General features: G+C 62.0%; 2 protein-coding genes across 2 annotated transcripts; one reads left to right on the top strand and one right to left on the bottom strand.

Annotated features, from left to right (window-relative positions):
• On the top strand, window positions 1-10675 carry LOC110587912 (zinc finger protein 598, E3 ubiquitin ligase). The gene is given in 13 exon segments (XM_021698143.2): window positions 1-278; window positions 4918-5030; window positions 5586-5715; window positions 5944-6155; window positions 6252-6469; window positions 6787-6904; window positions 7498-7688; window positions 7853-7937; window positions 8037-8325; window positions 8327-8819; window positions 9222-9372; window positions 9486-9636; window positions 9727-10675. Coding segments are annotated over 13 exon segments (2721 nt in total). The 5' UTR covers window positions 1-62; the 3' UTR covers window positions 10081-10675.
• Window positions 10676-14510: 3835 nt separating this feature from the next.
• Window positions 14511-17569, bottom strand: LOC110587996 (synaptogyrin-3). Its single transcript, XM_021698263.1, has 4 exons — window positions 17471-17569; window positions 15035-15272; window positions 14800-14942; window positions 14511-14720 (listed from the first exon to the last, which is right to left on the bottom strand). The coding sequence occupies exons 1-4, from the start codon at window positions 17567-17569 to the stop codon at window positions 14511-14513; spliced, it is 690 nt and encodes a 229-aa protein (XP_021553938.1).

Here is a 17569-nt window from a genome sequence, read left to right as displayed (position 1 = left end):
GGGCCCGCCGGGAGCCAGGCCGCGCCGCGCTGCCCCGGCCGGAGGGGTCCGGAGCACGGACCATGGCGGCGGCGGCGGGCGCCGAGGGGCGGCGCGTGGCTCTGGAGGCGGCGGCGGTGCCCGAGCGGGGCGGCGGGAGCTGCGTGTTGTGCTGCGGGGACCTGGAGGCTACGGCGCTGGGCCGCTGCGACCACCCGGTGTGCTACCGCTGCTCCACCAAGATGCGGGTGCTGTGCGAGCAGCGTTACTGCGCCGTGTGCCGCGAGGAGCTGCGCCAGGTGCGCCGCGCCGGCCGGGCCGCGCGTTCGGGGCGCCGGCCGGGCACGGGGCGCGGCCGGAAGGGGACTTTGCCTTCCTGGTGTCCGGCCGCGAGCCTGGCGGGGCCCCCCGGGGCGGGATCCTGACTGTGGGGCCGACTGTGGGGCTTCTGGGGCCGGCAGGCAGGAGCTGGCCCCGCTGGGTCGAAGAGGGAGCGGTCCCTATGGGGAGGTTATGGCAGTCCGGGAAGCAGAGGGTCAAAGTGGGTATTTCCAGCCCAGCTGTGTGTCTGGGCCCCTCGGGGTAACCCCGGCAAGGTCCTCCCGAGACTGGTGCTTTCATCTGTTGAGGGGCGGTGGCACTCACACCTGCCCACCAGAGGGGAGAGGCTGAACCATTGAGGTTTCCTTAAGATTGTAGGCGGATGGGGTTAAAAGTGTTACGAAGTTTTTCTCCTCCTTGCCAATTCCAACGGGGGGTGGTGGTGAGGGGGTCAGCTCCAGAGTGGAGGTGGGGAGGTGGGGATGTTTCTGACTCTGTCCAGATTTGGAAGCCCTGGAGGGGGTCAGAGGGCACTGTGGAGATTTCCCCCATCGTCCCCATAATGCCAGATGCTGGCTGGAAGCACCTAATTGGACCTCCCTTGGTTTGCTTTGAGATATGTTTGCTTCCAGTGTTGTGAAAGTCCTCTGGTTTGTTCATGGAAAGCTTGGGCTGGTGACATCTGCCAGGGAATCTTTCTTCTTCCTAGAAGTGACGCAGAAACGGCATTGTTGAGGAGTAGGTTTCTTTAGTTGTGTTGTTTTCCTTTTTTTTTTTTTAGGTAGACATTTATGTTGGGGGAGCCAAGACGATCCTGTAATTCCATGAGCTCTCCCATGAGCACCTATTCTGTGCTCTTTTCAAAAAAGACACTTGGAGACGCTGTTAGTCTGTAATGGGGTGGACAGAGACGGGCCTGGGAGAGATCTGGGGTGCACAAATTGTCGGGAACTCCTTGGGCCTGTGGCTTAGTGAGCGCCTCCCAGCTCTGCCCAAGGCTGCCATGCTGGCCAGTCTTGCATGGCATGAGGTCACTCTTGAAGGGCCAGGTTTTCCAGTGCACCAATAGTTCCTTCCAGGAAGGCAGGGGCTGCAGATCTCACTTGGAAGTGAGCAGACACCTCTGTGTGGCTCCTGTGGCCAGCACATGGCCTCTCTCGCTCCCTGTGGGTCCCACACCCTTCCAGTGCTCTGTGTGGCAAGCAGCTCTTGACACGAGCTGTCAGCAGGCTCCCGCTGGAGTGTGCTTTGGCACTGGGTGCCTCTGGCCGATTCTGGCGTTCCTCTTAGGCCTGCCCTGAATTACTGGGCAGCAGGAGGGTGTCCTGGGAACTTTGGGAGATGACGATCCTTTCGATTCATCTTGCTTGCTTCCCACTCTTGAACTTGCAGCTCCACCCTAGCTCTTCCTGTTCCCTGGCTGAGTCCTGCACTGTTCTCTGAATGTGCCATGCCCACTTAGGAATCCCACAGCTGCCTCCAGGGGCTGCCTCTGCTCTGTCCTCCCTTATGGGACTCGGTCTGTAAAAACCCTGAGGAAAGCATGCCAAGATGCTGTGCGGAACAGGCGCACACCTCGGCTCGGGGCTTCCCTGTGCCCGCTGTGGGGCAGGCGTTGCAAAGAGCAGACGCAGAGCAGCCCTGCAGCTGCTGGTCAGGCAGGGAGCCAGATCCAGCTGGATTGCCCAGCAGGTGCTCCGGGTGGAGGCCAGGCCGGCTCCCAGTCAAGACCAACATCAGCGCCCCCCACCTTTCTCCCTGGTCTCACCTTTCGCAAAGTCCATTTTCTTCTTTTTTTTTTTCCCCAGCCCATCTCTGTCAAAGAGGCCGGATGGGGCTGCTGTACAAAGTGGGGTGTGTCTGAGCTAGTACGGCCTCCCTTCCACTTCACAGGCAAGACGTGGGAAGGAGGCTGATGGCAGGTCAGGGGGTGGGACCTGCTGACCGCCCTTGCTTGTCTGGTGTCAGGGCCCCTCCCCACCAGCCTGGTCCACCTGGGCTCCTCTGGGGCCTGTACTTCCTAGGTGGGGCCCTCACTGCGCACCCTCACCATCAGTTCACTCTCACCAGGGGTCTCTGCTGTCACCATGCATCCTCTCTTCCACTCACTGAGTGCCCAGTGGATACTGGGAGTGGGGAGTAACAAAGCCCCAGGCAGGAACACACACCCACCCCTGTGGGGCTCTGAGTAGAGCCCTCATCCCATCTCCCTCTCTTCAGGGACTGGCCCAGCCATCCTGGGGCCCACCCAGGGGTGCCCTTTCCCCCTTGGACATCGACTGCCTGGCCGATCCAGGGGCTTCCCAAGATGGTCCATTCTCAAGTGTCTAGGCCTGGCCTGTGCCTCTGTCTTCGGATCCATGACCCTGTCCCATCGGGGAGATCACCAGGGTGGGTGGGTCTTGGGCCATGCTGGTTGGATCCCTGGTGGGTTCCTTCCCATCCCTGGTTGGGCCCCCATGCCCTGGTCCTTGTTCAGCGACTTGGTCTCGCCATGTGCCTCACCCTCTGCTGGGCCACACCGAGCCACACTGCTACCCTCTCGTGTACTCATTACTGGTCCTGACGCCGGCGCAGGCCTTCAGGGGCCCAGTCCTGGTCTTATAGCCTGTCTAGGAGGGGCCCTTAGCATTTCGCCATTCCCACCCCCAGCTCCAAACCTGCTCACCCTCGTTCTCAGACAAACGCAGCCTTTCCCTTCCTCAACCTCTTCCTGAGGTTCCCAGTGTCCCCCCTCTCCTGGCTTGGCTCAGGTGTGCCCAGAATTGGCTGCCCCATCAGACTGCTCAGGAGAGACAGACGCCCCTGAGAACGGCACCCTGCCTCTGTCCACAGCGAGGGTGCCGGCAGTAAGACACCCCCCGCCCCCCAGTGGATCCGAGCAGACCTCTGAAACTAAGGCGCTGGAGCTGGGGGAGATGGTGGTTGACAGTGGCATCGCGGCACGGGCTTCCTCTGGGGAAGAAGTTGTTCCTCTGCTGAGTTGCTGGACTGGCTGCTTTTTGGCAGGGGGCTCCCTCACGGGAGGACGCTGCCCCTGCTGCCCGTGATGCCTCAGTGTAAGCAGGGCCCTGAGTCCCGGCAGCCGATCCCACGACAGACCCTGTGATCTGTGGCCAGCTCGTGGCCCTGCGCGTGCAGGCGCTGGTCCCCTGGCAAGAGGCAGGAGGAACTGGGGTCAGGGCCAGGAAGGCGCCCTTGTGAGTGGCGTGGGGCAGGGCTGGTGTGGCCTTGTCCTGGAAGGGCGGGAACCGTGGGAAGAGGCCAATGTGAGGCCCAGGGGCCTGGGAAGGGAATGGGAGGGGGGGGAGGAGGAGAAGCCATGGGAGCTTAGTTGCAGTGAAGCACCCACCCGAAATACGAATGGGGCAGGGGCGGGAGCGGGCAGCCAGTTCACCAGACAGGATGACAAGGGGAAGAAAGGCCTGCTGGGGCATTGCTCATCCTCCTCCTTCCCCCAGAATGGGTGTGGCTGGACCATGATGCCTCCCTTGGGCTGGAGGGGGGGGTGCTTGGGGGTCAGCGTGCTCTCCCCACAGTAAAGAAGTGGAGACTGAGCTCCCTAGCTTCTCCCCCAGACCCCCAGGGAACCAGTCTTAACCATCCTGCTGCTGGGGACAGTGTGACCACCATTCTCCCCAGTCAGTCCCCTGCTTTCCCAAGTGCATGGCCATTGTGATCCCAGACATCCTCCCTGGCTGAGCCTAGCTGAGCCTAAACAGAGCAGGGATGACCTTGACATGACCCTTCCCAAGGTGAGGACGCTGAGCAGAGGTGAGCGACCAGGCCCAGACTGTGGGGGACAGTAGTGGAGTGGGAAGGGTCATGGAGAGAAGGAGACGGAAGGTGTGGTCTTGGTCCAGGGATGGGGAGTGGGGGCCAGAGAGGAGGGAGCCCTGGAGGGAGCTGTACTCTTGTTGGCACAGAGGGGGGACCTGAGCCTGTGAGAGGATCCTGGGGGCGCTGGGATGGGGGTCTGTGGAGGGGCAGCCCGGCAGGCTGTACCTGAGCGTCCCCGAGACCCCCTGGGAAACAGCCAAGCTGCACGGGTGTTTGCACCCAGGCCCCCCCCCCCACGCACCCCAGCTCGGCACGTTGGCACCCTTGGTAGCTGGTTAATAGGCAGGAGGCAGCCAGGGGCTGTGACCGAGGCCTGCGGGGGAATCCCTCTCCTGTGGCATTGCGGGTGGACAGAGGGTGGCCTGGCATGACGTGTGGTCACCTGGCTTGTCCTGGTGGCGTTGTTTCCATAGCTTCTTCTTGGACGTCATCTCTACCTTTTCTGCCCTGTGCTCAACACCCATGTGTGGTCTCTGTCAACTGCCCCCGGGGGTCACTGCTGACCCCTGTTCCTCTGGGGTGACCTCCCTGGATGAGTGGGGAACCTGCTGCCCCCTGGTGGCGAGGCTGGGTGTTGTGTCTCCACATGGGTCACCCCAGGCGCGGGCTGCAGGTGAGGAGAGGGGCCTGGGCAGCCCAGGATGGCAGAGAGTGCTGCCTGCGGGGCCGGCCTCGGCCTTCTCAGCAGGGGCTGAGTGCCTCCCTCTTCTCAGCCCGACGGTGTCCTCCACTGGGTGCCCACAGTCCTGCTCACCAGCCCCCCTCACTTGGTTCTAGGTGGTCTTCGGGAAGAAGCTTCCTGCCTTTGCCACAATCCCCCTCCACCAGCTGCAGCACGAGAAAAAATATGACATCTACTTCGCTGATGGAAAAGTTTTTGCCTTGTACAGGTGCGAGAGATCCTTAGCCCGGGATTCCGAGGGCCTGTGGCCAGCCCTGCACTGGGGATGGGCACATCCCTGAGCCCTCCTGTGCTCCTCACAGCCCTGGGGCGCAGATGTCAGGGCCCGTGCTCCTGTTTCCTCTCCTGTAACAGGGATCTCATAGCAGCCCCCTGGGGTGGCGGTGGGGACAGGGGCAGCACATTCAGGGAAAACACTCTGGTGGAGTGCACAGTGCCTACTTTCTGGGGCTCTGTGAGGTGCACTCGAGCTCCTGGGAGTTGGGCTCTTAGTCTGTGGCAGGAAAACCCCATAAAGTGGTACAGTTGTCTCGGGAGTGATCCTCCTCATCCAGGTGAGGGTGTGGGCCCAGTGTTCGTGCCCCGCTGATGCGGAGCTCAGCCCTCCTGGCCAGGAGCAGCACTGACTCTGGGCGGAGCCCTGGTGGGTGCGGGTGGGAGTGCCCGTCCGCCGGCCCCTGCTCCTGAGCGCATGCAGGAGCTCGCTCCGGACGGTGACACTGAGTGCCTGCGGGGTCGGGGGGGGTCCTCGGTGTCTCTCCAGGCAGCTGCTTCAGCACGAGTGCCCGCAGTGCCCTGAGCTGCCGCCGTTCGGCCTCTTCGGGGACCTGGAGCAGCACATGCGGAAGCAGCACGAGCTCTTCTGCTGCAAGCTGTGCCTCAAACACCTCAAGGTGCGCCCTGGGCCGCGGAGCCCGCCCGGGGGCCCGGGGAGAGCTGGGTGCAGGCGGTTGGGGGTAGGCCCCTCGTCCCCTTAGCTCTCCGGCCTCACCCAGCCCAGGCAGGGGGGTGCTCCTGGTGTGTACGGTGCTGTGTGTGTATGGCCGGGGGGACCGAGGCAGCCCTTTGTTGTGGGGCCATGGGAAGGGGCCTGCCCACGCCCAGCACCCTCTTCCCTGCAGATCTTCACCTACGAGCGCAAATGGTACTCGCGCAAGGACCTGGCGCGGCACCGCATGCAGGGGGACCCCGACGACACATCACACCGTGGGCACCCGCTCTGCAAGTTCTGTGATGAGCGCTACCTGGACAACGATGAGCTGCTCAAACACCTGCGCCGCGACCACTACTTCTGCCACTTTTGTGACTCCGACGGGGCCCAGGACTACTACAGGTGGGCGCGGGCCTGGGGCACCAGAGCAGGTTGGGTGGGGCCGCTGGCCGGGGTGGCAGGGCCTGCAGATTCCTGCTGACACCCTGGCCCCGCCAGCGACTACGCCTACCTGCGCGAGCACTTCCGGGAGAAGCACTTCCTGTGTGAGGAGGGCCGCTGCAGCACGGAGCAGTTCACCCACGCCTTCCGCACTGAGATCGACCTCAAGGCCCACAGGACAGCCTGCCATAGCCGGAGCCGCGCCGAGGCCCGCCAGAACCGCCAGATTGATCTGCAGTTCAGCTACGCGCCCCGGCACTCGCGCCGCAGCGAGGGTGAGTGAGCGGGGCTCCATCGGGCTCCAGCCTGGCACTCCCCAAGGCCCGGAAACCCCACAGCCGGGCCCCGGTCTGGCCCATCGTGTGTCTCCCATCTGCCGGCTGCGGGTGGGGGGCTCCAGAGTTGGGAGCACTGTTGGGAGAGCTGCTGTATGGGGTCGTGGCTGCGGCATACTCTTCTCCCTGCCCACTTCTTGCTCTGAGCCAGTCCTCAGGGCTCATGAGCTGGGGGCGGGGGGAAGTCTCTGCTGGGCAAGCTGGAGCACCGGCCTCGGGCTGGCCCAGGCCTTTGACAAGCTGTGTCCCGGCCGCAGGGGTCATCGGGGGTGAGGACTACGAGGAGGTGGACAGGTACAACCGTCAGGGCCGTGCCGGCCGGGCCAGTGGTCGTGGAGCCCAGCAGAGCCGTCGAGGAAGCTGGAGGTACAAGAGGTGGGAGGATTTGCGTGCCGCTGACATTCTCCTGGCGCCACCCCTGGGGCGGCGGCGGTGGCCGGCAGCTGGGTTGGGACGGCGCATGGGGATCAGGGGACTTTGGCCTTCTGGTGTCTGGTGTCCTTGGCTTGGCGGTGGCGGGGCCTGCTTAGTGTCCTGAGTAAGCAGACATTTCCCTACTCTTTTACCTAGTTCTAGCCAGAGGCACCAGGACCCTGCAGGTGGGGGTGGGCCAGAAGGGCCTGTGTCACTGGGTGGGGCTTCAGTGTAGGCGTGCTATGAAATGCTCACGCTTCCGGCACATGCTCAGGCCAGGCGCTGTCCCCACTGTCCAGCAGGATGGAGGCATCTTGGACCCCAGACACTGGGCCCACGTGCTGCCTGGGGAGCCCCAGCCTGAGACCCGCTGCGTCGGCAGCGCCCTCTCCTGGCCAGTGAGGGCAGGCGGGCACCAGCTCCACTGGCCCCGGGACAGCTCCCAGTGGCCAGGCTTGGGTGGGTGGGGGAGGCTCCTGCCCAGCTCCTCGCCCTGCACGCCGCCGTGGTCGTGGTCCCTGGCCTTGCCCAGCCTGAAGGCTTCCCCCTCCCAGGGAAGAAGAGGACCGGGAAGTGGCAGCTGCCATCCGGGCCTCAGTGGCCGTGCAGCAGCCGCAGCAGGAGACACGCAGAAGTGAGGACCGGGAGGAGGGCAGCAGGGCCAAGAAGGAGGAGGCAGGGCTGCGGGCGCTCGAAGAGCTCCGCGGCCCCCGGCGTCTGCCCCGGACTCAGGGCGAGGGAGCAGGTGAGCTGGCTGTGCCAGCGGGCACCTGGGAGGGGAGAGGCAGGCTCCTGGTGAGCACGGTGCTTGGGAGTGACAGGGCTGAGCCCTGAGCTCACCCTGGAGGGTCTGCTCCCACCCCCTGCACGTTGCTCAGCCCTGACATAGGGTCCTTTCGTGCCTCCTAGGCCTCAAGGAAGCCTCGCCCAATGGTCCTGTAAGCCAGGAGGGCCTCCCAGCAACTGGCCCGGCCACAGGGGCCACGCCTCCGAGGTACACTCGTGCACAGCTGGGGGGTCTTCCTGCGGAGGGTGGGTGCGCAGTGGGCTAGGGCCCTCAGGCCACTGACGCCACTCCCCTCCTTGGGCTCAGCACCCTCCCACCTCCCACTTCGAAGCTCAAGGATGAAGACTTCCCCAGCCTCTGCGCCTCTGCGTTCTCCTCCACCTCATGCTCTGCTGCGGCAGCCCTGGGCCCCGTGGGGCTGGCACTGGCGTACCCCATCCCTGCCAGGGGCAGGAGCACCTTCCAGGAGGATGACTTCCCCGCCCTGGTGTCCTCCGCCTCCAAGCCCAGCACCGCCCCCACCAGCCTCATTTCCGCCTGGAACAGCAGCGGCAGCAAGAAGGTGGCGCATCCCACCCCAGGGGCCCAGACTGCTGGCGGGAGCAGCCAGCCCCCCCAGGAAGGCTGGGAAGGGGGGCAAGGGTAGCAAGAAGTGCGCGCCACCGCCCTCAGAGGAGGAGGAGGAGGACGGCCGCACCGGCCTCACCGCCCAGGAGCTGCGGAGCGTGCCCACCACGGTAGCCGTCTCCTCCCTGCTGGCGCTGGCCTCCACCCATACCCTCCCCAAGGTCGGCAAGAAGAAGAAGGTGGGCTCGGAGAAGCCGGCTGCCGCCTCACCCCCCCCACAACCCCCTGACAAAGATGGGCGCCCTGGGGCCGAGCAGGCCCCCACCACAACTGCCAGCAGAGCCGAGGGACCCGTTGCCCTCATCGTCAATGGACACACAGAGGGGCCGGCCCTGGCTCGGAGTACGCCCAAGGAACCTCCTGGGCTCCCACGGCCCCTGGGCCCCCCCCCCTGCCCCACACCCCAAGAAGACTTCCCAGCACTTGGAGCCCCCTGCCCACCCAGGACGCCCCCTCCCCCAGGTATGTGTGTCTGGCTCTGGCCTGCTTCTGGGCATCTGGGAGGGGGCTGGGGTAGGAGAGTCAGACTGGAGCCCCGGGATTGAGGGGAGCACACCCTGAGGGGCAGTCACAGGCCAGCAGGTGGGGGGAGGGAAGCCTAGTGGCACCGCTGACTATGAGCAGGGCACTTATCCTCCACATCCCTTGCCTCCCTGTAAAAGGGGGCAATCCTAGCGCCCTCTGGAGATGGGGGAGTAAGTCGCCCTAGGCCAGGATTGCCGCGAGGGAGCTCAGCGTGTGCATCATCGGGTCCTGGTCCTGCTGGACGGAGCCCGACCTCGGTGGGCTGAGCAGCCTGGGAAACCACGGCAGCATGTGGCAAGCAGGGCTCACATTCGGGTCTTGCTGTGCCGCCCCCTGCAGGCTTCAACGCTGTGGTGCTCCTGAAGGGCACCCCACCCCCACCTCCGCCCGGCCTGGTGCCACCCGTCAGCAAGCCACCCCCCGGTTTCTCGGGCCTCCTGCCCAGCCCCCACCCAGCCTGTGTCCCCAGCACTGTCACCGCCACGAAAGCGTAAGTGGGGGTGGGCCGCCCGGCCTCGTGCCCCTAGAGGCCAGGGAGTGCCCTCACCTTGGTCCACCCCAAAGGCTTAAGCCACAACCTCCTGCCCGTGTTCCGACCCTCAGGCCCAGACTGACACCTGCAGCACAGGCCTACCTGGTGCCCGAGAACTTCCGGGAGAGGAACCTGCAGCTCATCCAGTCCATCAAGGACTTCCTGCAGAGTGATGAGGCCCGCTTCGGCAAATTCAAGAGCCACTCGGGGGAGTTCAGACAGGTCAGCCAGGCAGGGGTGTGGGGGGCCAGCACGGCCACTGCGGGGACTCAGGCCCGGGCTGGGCGTGACTGGTTTGGCTCTGGGTGGCAGGGCATGATCTCCGCAGCCCAGTATTACAAGAGCTGCCGCGACCTGCTCGGGGAGAACTTCCAGAAGATTTTCAACGAGCTGCTGGTGCTTCTGCCCGACACGGCCAAGCAGCAGGAGCTGCTGTCCGCACACACTCACTTCCGGGGCCGGGAGAGGCCTCCTGGCGCCAAGGCCAAGAAGAACAGGAAGAGCGCATGGCAGGCCAACACCCGGCCAGCGGGCCTGGACTGCTGCGTGTGCCCCACCTGCCAGCAGGTGCTTGCGCACGGTGACGTCAGCGGCCACCAGGCACTGCACGCCGCCCAGGACAACGACTTCCCGTCCCTGCAAGCCATCGCCAGGATCCTCACGTAGCTCCCCCCAGCATGGGCAGGAGCTGCCACACCCACGAGCCTCCTTCCTCCTCCCTCCTTCCTGGCTGCCCTGCAGCCAGGTAAGGCCCTGCTGAGGCCGCCGCTCAGGCCCCTCCTCCGGCCAGCCCGCCCGGGGTCGCCAGGAAGGCCCACCCGCCCTGTCCGCACACCATCACGTAGGAGTCCATCCAGTTTCCTCCTGGGAGGTGGGCAAAGACCCCTGCCTCCGTGCTGGGCTGGTCTGGGTTTGTGTTTTCCTGCTTTTGGAAGGTGCAAGGGGAGGGAAGGGTCAGGACGCAGGAACCTGTCCATGCTCTCAGAGCTGGTGGCAACAGCGGGCCCTCTCCAGGCCCCCTGAGCCCGAGGGCTACAGCGCCGCCGCCCCCGAGCCAGAAGCTGCGGGGCCACCAGGGCTGGAGTCAGATGTTGAGTGTGTTGTGTAAAGTTGGCTATTTCGTGATTCAAGAACGTTCAGGATTAAAAACAGACACGAAATTGTGCTACTTGAAGTGGAATCTTTGTATGAGACAAGCTGAATCTGGGATCTCAAATTGCCTCTGACCTTTTATAAGACCGTGTATCTTCAAATAAATTTATTTTGCAATAATGCACATAGCTGGTGTTCTGAGCTTCTCTGCCCTCCCAGGTCACCCTCAGGGAGGGGGGGGGGGCTCAGAGCCATCCAAGGCCCCAGCTCCGATGGATAGCCAGGTGCCAGCTGGGGTGGGGGACGACCTGTGTGCACAGCTGGGTAGCTGGGCTTTGCTCTCGGGACACAGCCGCCGGTCTGGGCCCGGGGCCCAGTCCTGGACATCTTGCACTGCCCAGGCTTTCCAGGAATAGACACAGCCATGTTTGACCTATGTTTATGTCCCCAGTAAAACCGTCCTTCCAGAACGTGGGAGTCCTACAGACTCCAGGTTTGCACCCACAGACTAGTAAAGAGCTCCTAACGATAAACAAGAGCGCTTCAGAAGCAGTGGAGGGCGCATCTAAAATTCTGCCAGAGAATAATTTGTGCTTAATTATTTGGATGCAGTATCTCGGGAGGGGACCAGACCGAGAAATCGCCCCTTTCTGCCCTAAACACACGTAAATAGTAGAAGACAGTTCTAAACACATAGCCACATCCAAATCAGGCAAAGGAAATGTCCTCACATGAGAAGAAACATGTCTTTGGAAGTGGGTACCCCCTGGGATGGGGGTACCCAGGACAATGAGGGCCAGAGGCGCATGGCCGTGGGGCTTGGCTGGCGCTTGGGGCCCGGCGCAGACAAGAGCCTTCAGACTCTTTACCCTCCCCTGGGCTGTGTAGAGGTCACCTGCCTTCCCCGGACAGGCCGGTAGCCCCTCACAGCCGATGCCCCCTTTGCAGACCTGAAGACAACCAGCCCCATAGAAGAGTAATCTGGAAAACGGGGGATCTTGTTGACAACGTTGAAAATAAGCTCTTAACGAAGCAAGAACCACGCTAACACACGGCAGTGCTGAGGTGGTGCTGGCCGCGTGCCAAACCCTGCTCTGGGCTCTGCCCCTGTGTTGGCCTGCCCCCCAGCCCACCCGCATGGCCGCAACCATTCTTTTGGAAGGGGAGCCCGGGGCACCGACGAGAGACTTGCCTGAGACAGCCCTGCCTGCTTGGATGTGGCATAGCCAGCCCTCCAGCCCCAGGGACGGTTCTCAGCCCCGCTGCCCTCAGCCGGGACATTATTAAATAGTTAGACGTGAACAAGTAACTGAGCTAAAAATCCCAGTGGATGGGTTCAGAAGCAAACAGAACCAAGCTGGGGAGATCTCCAGAGGTTGAGTTAGCTAGCCGGGGAACGTGGCTCCGGAAGCTGCCTGCAGCACCTGATGGGGGTCCCAGGAACAGAGGTGACACGTAGAGACATAATGACTCCTTTTCCGTGTGGTGAAGAAAAATAGAAAACTAAACAAGCACTGGACGCCTGGCTGGCTGTGTCGGAGGAGCATGGGACGCTCAATCTCAGGGTCGTGAGTTCAATCCCCATGTTGGGTGTGGCGATTACTTAAAAATAAATAAAAGTAGGGGCGCCTGGGTGGCTCAGTTTGTTAAGCAACTGCCTTCGGCTCAGGTCATGATCCTGGAGTCCCGGGATCGAGTCCTGCATCAGGCTCCCTACTCAGCGGGGAGTCTGCTTCTCCCTCTGACCCTCTCCCCTCTCTCTCTCATTCTCTGTCTCAAATAAATAACTTCTTTATAAAAAAATAAAAATAAAAGTAAATGGTTGTTTAAAAAAAAAACAGGACCCCTGGGTGGCTCAGTCGGTTATGCGTCTGCCTTCAGCTCAGGTCATGATCTCCAGGTCCCGGGATCGAGTCCCGCATTGGGCTCCCTGCTCAGTGGGGAGCCTGCTTCTCCCTCTCCTTCTGCTGCTCCCCCTGCTTGTGCTCTCTCTCTATCAAATAAATAAATAAAATCTTAAAAAGAAAAAGCACTAAGAAGGATAATTTTTTTTTAAGATTTTATTTATTTATTTGACAGAGAGGGCAAGAGAGCACGAGCAGGGGGAACATTAGAGGGAGAGGGAGAAGCAGGCCCTCCGCCAAGCAGAGAGCCCGATGCAGTGCTCGATCCCAGGACGCTGGGATCGCTTAACCATCTGAGCCACCCAGGCGCCCCAAGAATAATTCTTTAAAAAGCCACATCTCGACACAACACAACTTAGAAAAAAATCCCAGTAAGTTTTACCAAAGGGAAAAAACAGATAACCCGCTAAAGAATACGAATCATACTGTCATCACTGCTCTCGTCAACAGTATAGGATCCTAAGGAGAAAACAGAAATACCTTCAAAGTTCTAAGGAACAAGACTTCACATTTATAGTCCCAGCAAAACAATCCTTGAAGAACGTGGTAGTAACATGAAAGAAGTTCACATCCACAGACTGATGAAGGAACTGCTAAAGATGTGCGGCGACAAAAAATAATTCCTAGTCCTGCTGTTCTAAAAAGAAGAGGTGGGCATCTCCCCAGCATTTCCGAGAGTTGGCTCTGAGCAACCCAGGGGCAGCCCAGCGGGATGTGCAGTGGGGGCCTCAGGGACCCCCAGAATGTGGACATCAGCCTGGCCACCACCTGCTGCCCCTTCCTGGGTTCTGGGCCCCAAGGGGGCAGATCCCAACCTCAGGCACCCACAGGGGCAGGGATAGAAATGACTCGGCCAGCCTCAGCACCAGGTAAACTCACTTACAGTCTTTTATTGTAAAGAAGTTGCAGTTGAAACATGGGACACTGAAGATACACAGTCACGGAGTGTTCTTTCAGAAGAGGAAGAGAAAGATTCATATATACAAAAACTGTAAACATGTTCACTTCAATACCCACACAGAACTGGTCTATGCTACAATGTAAAGGGTAGTCACCCAACTGCAACTCCAGAGGGAGGTGCCTCTCTGTGAGAACGGAGCCCGGCAACTGCGTTTGGTATTAACATAACTTTGAGCGATGCATGAGTAGTCAGCTATGCAGAGGGACCCCAACCTCGGGCTGTGCTGTAAAACGGGGTGCAGGGCAAGTTGCTGAGGGGCTGGCCCAGGAAGCGGAAGGTAAAGGGGTTTGCACAGATGGGCCATGTCCAGGGCACTGTGGGCACACAGAGCCTCTAGGCCTCCCTCCTTGTGAGGCGCCTGTCTTGCCAGGCATCCAGGTGCCCCAAGCCTCCCTCAGGCAAGGTCTTACTGAAGGGGTGGGAGAGGGCTGGTGCCCAGGCCTACAGCCATGTTGTGCCTTCCTAGCCCAAAGTGCCCGCATCCGCGCAGACTCCTGGGCCGAGGCAGGTAGGGGCAGGAGCAGGGGCCACAGACAGTGGGGCTGCTTGCGGGGAACTATGAGGTGAAGCCCGAAGACCTGACCACAATCACAACATCAACAGGACCAGGCTACTCTAGCGAGCCCGTGAAAGCAAACGGATGGAGGCTCCAGACAGTGTGCACACAGCCCCGCAGGGTGAACCACCACAACTCCGGAGCAGGGACCGTCACTACCCCTAGGGACATGGGATGGGAGCAGTGCCCATGCTCCAGGGGACAGCCCCTGCACCTAGCTACGGAGGGCAGCTAGACCCCTGACTCCAGAGTGGACAGGTGAGCCACAGGCTAGCTGGCTCATGAGAGGAATGACCCGCTCGCAGGCTGATCCACTAGAGGCTGGAGGATACATGTCCAAGGCTGCACTGTCCCCTCCTCAGGACCTCAGGCCTGGGGTCAGCGACTAAGGGGACAAGGGGAACTTGGGGTGAGGGGGCAGCCTAGGCACCCTGGGAGCTACCGTCTCTCGGCCCCAGAGGGCCCACAGTGGCCACCCTCTCTGTCCCCGGCACTAGGCCAGGAGGACCTGAGGGAGGTCCCAGGAAACCCTGGACCCTGGCTTGGGGGCAGCCTTCCAGCCCCGGTGGGGGCCTGCCGGCCACTAGTAGGCAGGCACCTGGTACCCTTTGGGGCTGGTGTCCAGGGTCTCGGTGAAGGGAGGGCTCTGGTAGGTCTCGGTGCCCTCCACGCCGCTGCCCACCGGGTAGCCAGGGTAGGCCTGACCCGCCCCGGCGCCCAGCTGTTCGGTGGCAAAGAGCGACATGTCCGTGCCCAGGCGGAACCGCTTCAGGGCCTTCACAGTGAGCGCCACCTGAGGGGGAGCCCTGGGTCAGCCAGCACCGACCCCGCCCCACCCCGGCCCAGGCCCGGCCCCCGCCGGCCGCACTCACCCAGCTGAGGATGGAGAAGAAGCTGAAGGCGATGGCGGCCCGCGCCGCGTCTCCCGCCTGCAGCGTGGCGGGCCCGGGCGCCGTGCGCTGCCACTGGTTGGTGAGGAAGCAGAAGCCCACGAACCACAGGAAGGACCAGAGCCCTGCGGGCAGGCGGGAGGGTCAGGGGAGGCCCCGCCCCCCGCCGGGCCTCGCCCCCGCACGCGCGGGCAAGCCCCGCCCCCGGCCCGCCCACCTGAGAAGCCCAGGTCGAGCAGCACCGCGCGGCGGCGGTCGCGGACGCTGCTGATCTGCTGGAAGCGCAAGTCGAGCAGCAGGAAGGCGGCGCAGGCAAGGAAAGCCCCAAGGCCGAGCGCGACGCCGAAGCGGCAGGCGCCCGCGTTCCCGTTGAAGACGCAGCGCAGCTCGGGCCCGCTGTCGGTGTTCACGTAGCCCTCGTTGATGATGGGCCCGAAGACGGCGATGGAGAACACCTGCGGGCGGCGGGCGGCGCTCAGGGCCCTGCGGTGGTCCCCTTAGCCGCTGTCTCTGTCACCCACCGCAACTGCTCACTCCCTCAGGCCTGTCCCCACGTTCCCCGGCAGCACGGGGCCCATTTGTGGGTGGGGTCTTCGGGCACCCCTCCCTTAATAGCTGCCTCAGGTATTTTAAATTTATGGACGGCATTACTAGTGAGCATCTACTATGCCCAAGCACTATGCTTAAAACCGCTACTTTACATGCATTCCTCCTAGAATCCTCCCCTCAAACCACAAGGGGGCCGTTGTCATCCCCTTTATAGATGGGGAAATTGGGGCTTCAATTAGTGAAGTCACTTCGCTGATAAAAGACGGGGCTGACTTTCAAACTGGGTCACTGGCACTGTGTGGGGCCCACAGGGTGTCTGCATGGCCCCCTCGAAACTGTAAGAACAGGAGCCTTCACCTGGACCAGTGATTCCTAGGCTCCAGCGGGTGACGCTATGGGAGGCAGGTGTGGAGAAGGGGGAGGCAAGAGCACAGGGGGGAGCAGCGCAAGGACAGGGGCACAGGTGTCACCCAGCCCCTCATGGAACCCACCCTCAGCATCTGGGAGCTGTGTGGCCCTGCTTCCTAACATGCCAAATATAGTAACAGGTACAGCTCATGGAGTGTTGAGGCCAGAGAAAATAATGCCCACCCAGCATCCTGCACTTGGTGGGCACCCAATGGATGATAGCCCGTGTGACTGATTATTAGCATCATAAGTGTTTGGGCTCAAAGGCGATAGTATTGGGGCACCTAGGTGGATCAGTTGGGTGAGCGTCTGACTCGATTTCGGTTCAGGTAGTGATCTCATGGGTCATTGGATTGAGCCCCGAGTAGGGCTAGGGCTCCGGGCTTAGGGAGTATGCCCGAAATTTTCACTCTCCCTCTGTCTTCCCCCAACTCGTGCGCTCTCTAATAAACAAACAAACAAACAAGTCCTTTTTTAAAAAGGTGATACTGTTGAACTCTGGGGCTCAGCCAACTTCAGCATCCCCTTACCACAAGGGCTGAAAGGCAGGTAGGTGGTAGACCATAGTCATTTTACACTTTTTTTTTTTTTAAGTAGGCTCCACGCCCAACGTGGGGCTTGAACTCATGACCCTGAGTTGCATGCTCTGAAAACTGAGCCAACCAGGCGCCTCTGGACCAGTCATTTTAAACCAGATGCTGCTCTTTTAGCTCTGGGCAGCCTGTGTTTCTAAAAAAAGACCTCCAGTTTCAACTTCATTTCTCCTCCCCCTCTCCAGCTCCTTGAGATGGAGTCAAGAGGGAAACCCAGGTGCAGGGCATGGACATGTGCCCCCGGAGTGGTCCACAAGTCGGACCAGAGCTGGCACCAGAACACAGGGTTCCTCCTTCCTAATCTGCACAAAGTCACCCCACCCTGGGCACCGCTCTCCTTGAAGACAAGCCAGTAGGTGCAGCTGGCTGGCACCAGGTGCCACCAGCTAAATAAAACCCAGAGATCGTCACCCCACCTTCTCATCTCTCCTGCCTGGAGAGGTGGGAAGGAGGAGCAGGCCACCTGGCCTAGGGATGCCCCAGTAGTCTAAGTTGTCCCCAAATCTGCCCCTCCCACACCACCCCCAGGAAACCCTCCCCGTGCAGAGCCCCTTCTTGCTGCCCCACCCAGAGGAATCCCAGCGCACCCCCCACATACACACACAATTGCAACTGGAGGGCCTGGGAAAGGGCCAGCTCCCTTGGAAGGAACCTGGAGGCTGTGTGTGCGGGAGAAGCAGGTGTAAGCGCTGCCTGATGGTACTCGGCTTCCACAGCCCCCTCCTCGTGCTGAGGCTGAGTGCTCAGACCCAATCCCGTCCCCGCCCCTGTGTCCGCTTCCAGGTCGTGAGAACAGGAAAAACGGGGCGAGGGCTGAGGAAGGGGACGGAGTTAGATCTAAGGAGAAATTGCAGGATGGGGGCGGCGGGCGGTGACCTCTCAAGGTCCCGGGCGGTTGCCGTCGGCCCCTCCCCCTCCCGCAGGTGGGCGCGCCCAGCCCGGTGACGTCACCCCAACCTGCGGCTGGCGGGGGAGGGGCCGGCGGGGACGAGGATGCGGTTGAGGGGCGAGGGGCGAGGGGCAGCGGGGAGGGACGAGGGATGAGAGGCAAGGCGGGACCCGGGACCGGGGCGGGGGCCGGGACCGGGACCGGGGCCACTCACCCAGGACGCGACCCGCAGTAGGGTCTGCGGCCGCCGCGCGAAGCTCACGGGGTCCATGGCGGCCCCCGCGCGGCCCGCGCCGAACGAGCCTCCCTCCAT

The sequence above is a fragment of the Neomonachus schauinslandi genome, unplaced genomic scaffold (assembly GCF_002201575.2).
Source record: "Neomonachus schauinslandi unplaced genomic scaffold, ASM220157v2 HiC_scaffold_134, whole genome shotgun sequence".
NCBI classification, from domain to species: domain Eukaryota; kingdom Metazoa; phylum Chordata; class Mammalia; order Carnivora; family Phocidae; genus Neomonachus; species Neomonachus schauinslandi.
This window is presented reverse-complemented; position numbering and strand designations above follow the sequence as displayed.

Excerpts from the sequence above, each read along its gene's own strand:
- LOC110587996 (XM_021698263.1), bottom strand. The coding sequence starts at position 17,569 with ATGGAGGGAGGCTCGTTCGGCGCGGGCCGCGCGGGGGCCGCCATGGAC. Across the intron at positions 15,273-17,470 it reads TACTGCGGGTCGCGTCCTGG|GTGTTCTCCATCGCCGTCTT; the intron begins GTGAGTGGCCCC and ends CGCCGCCCGCAG. Across the intron at positions 14,943-15,034 it reads GCTCGACCTGGGCTTCTCAG|GGCTCTGGTCCTTCCTGTGG; the intron begins GTGGGCGGGCCG and ends GCCTGCCCGCAG.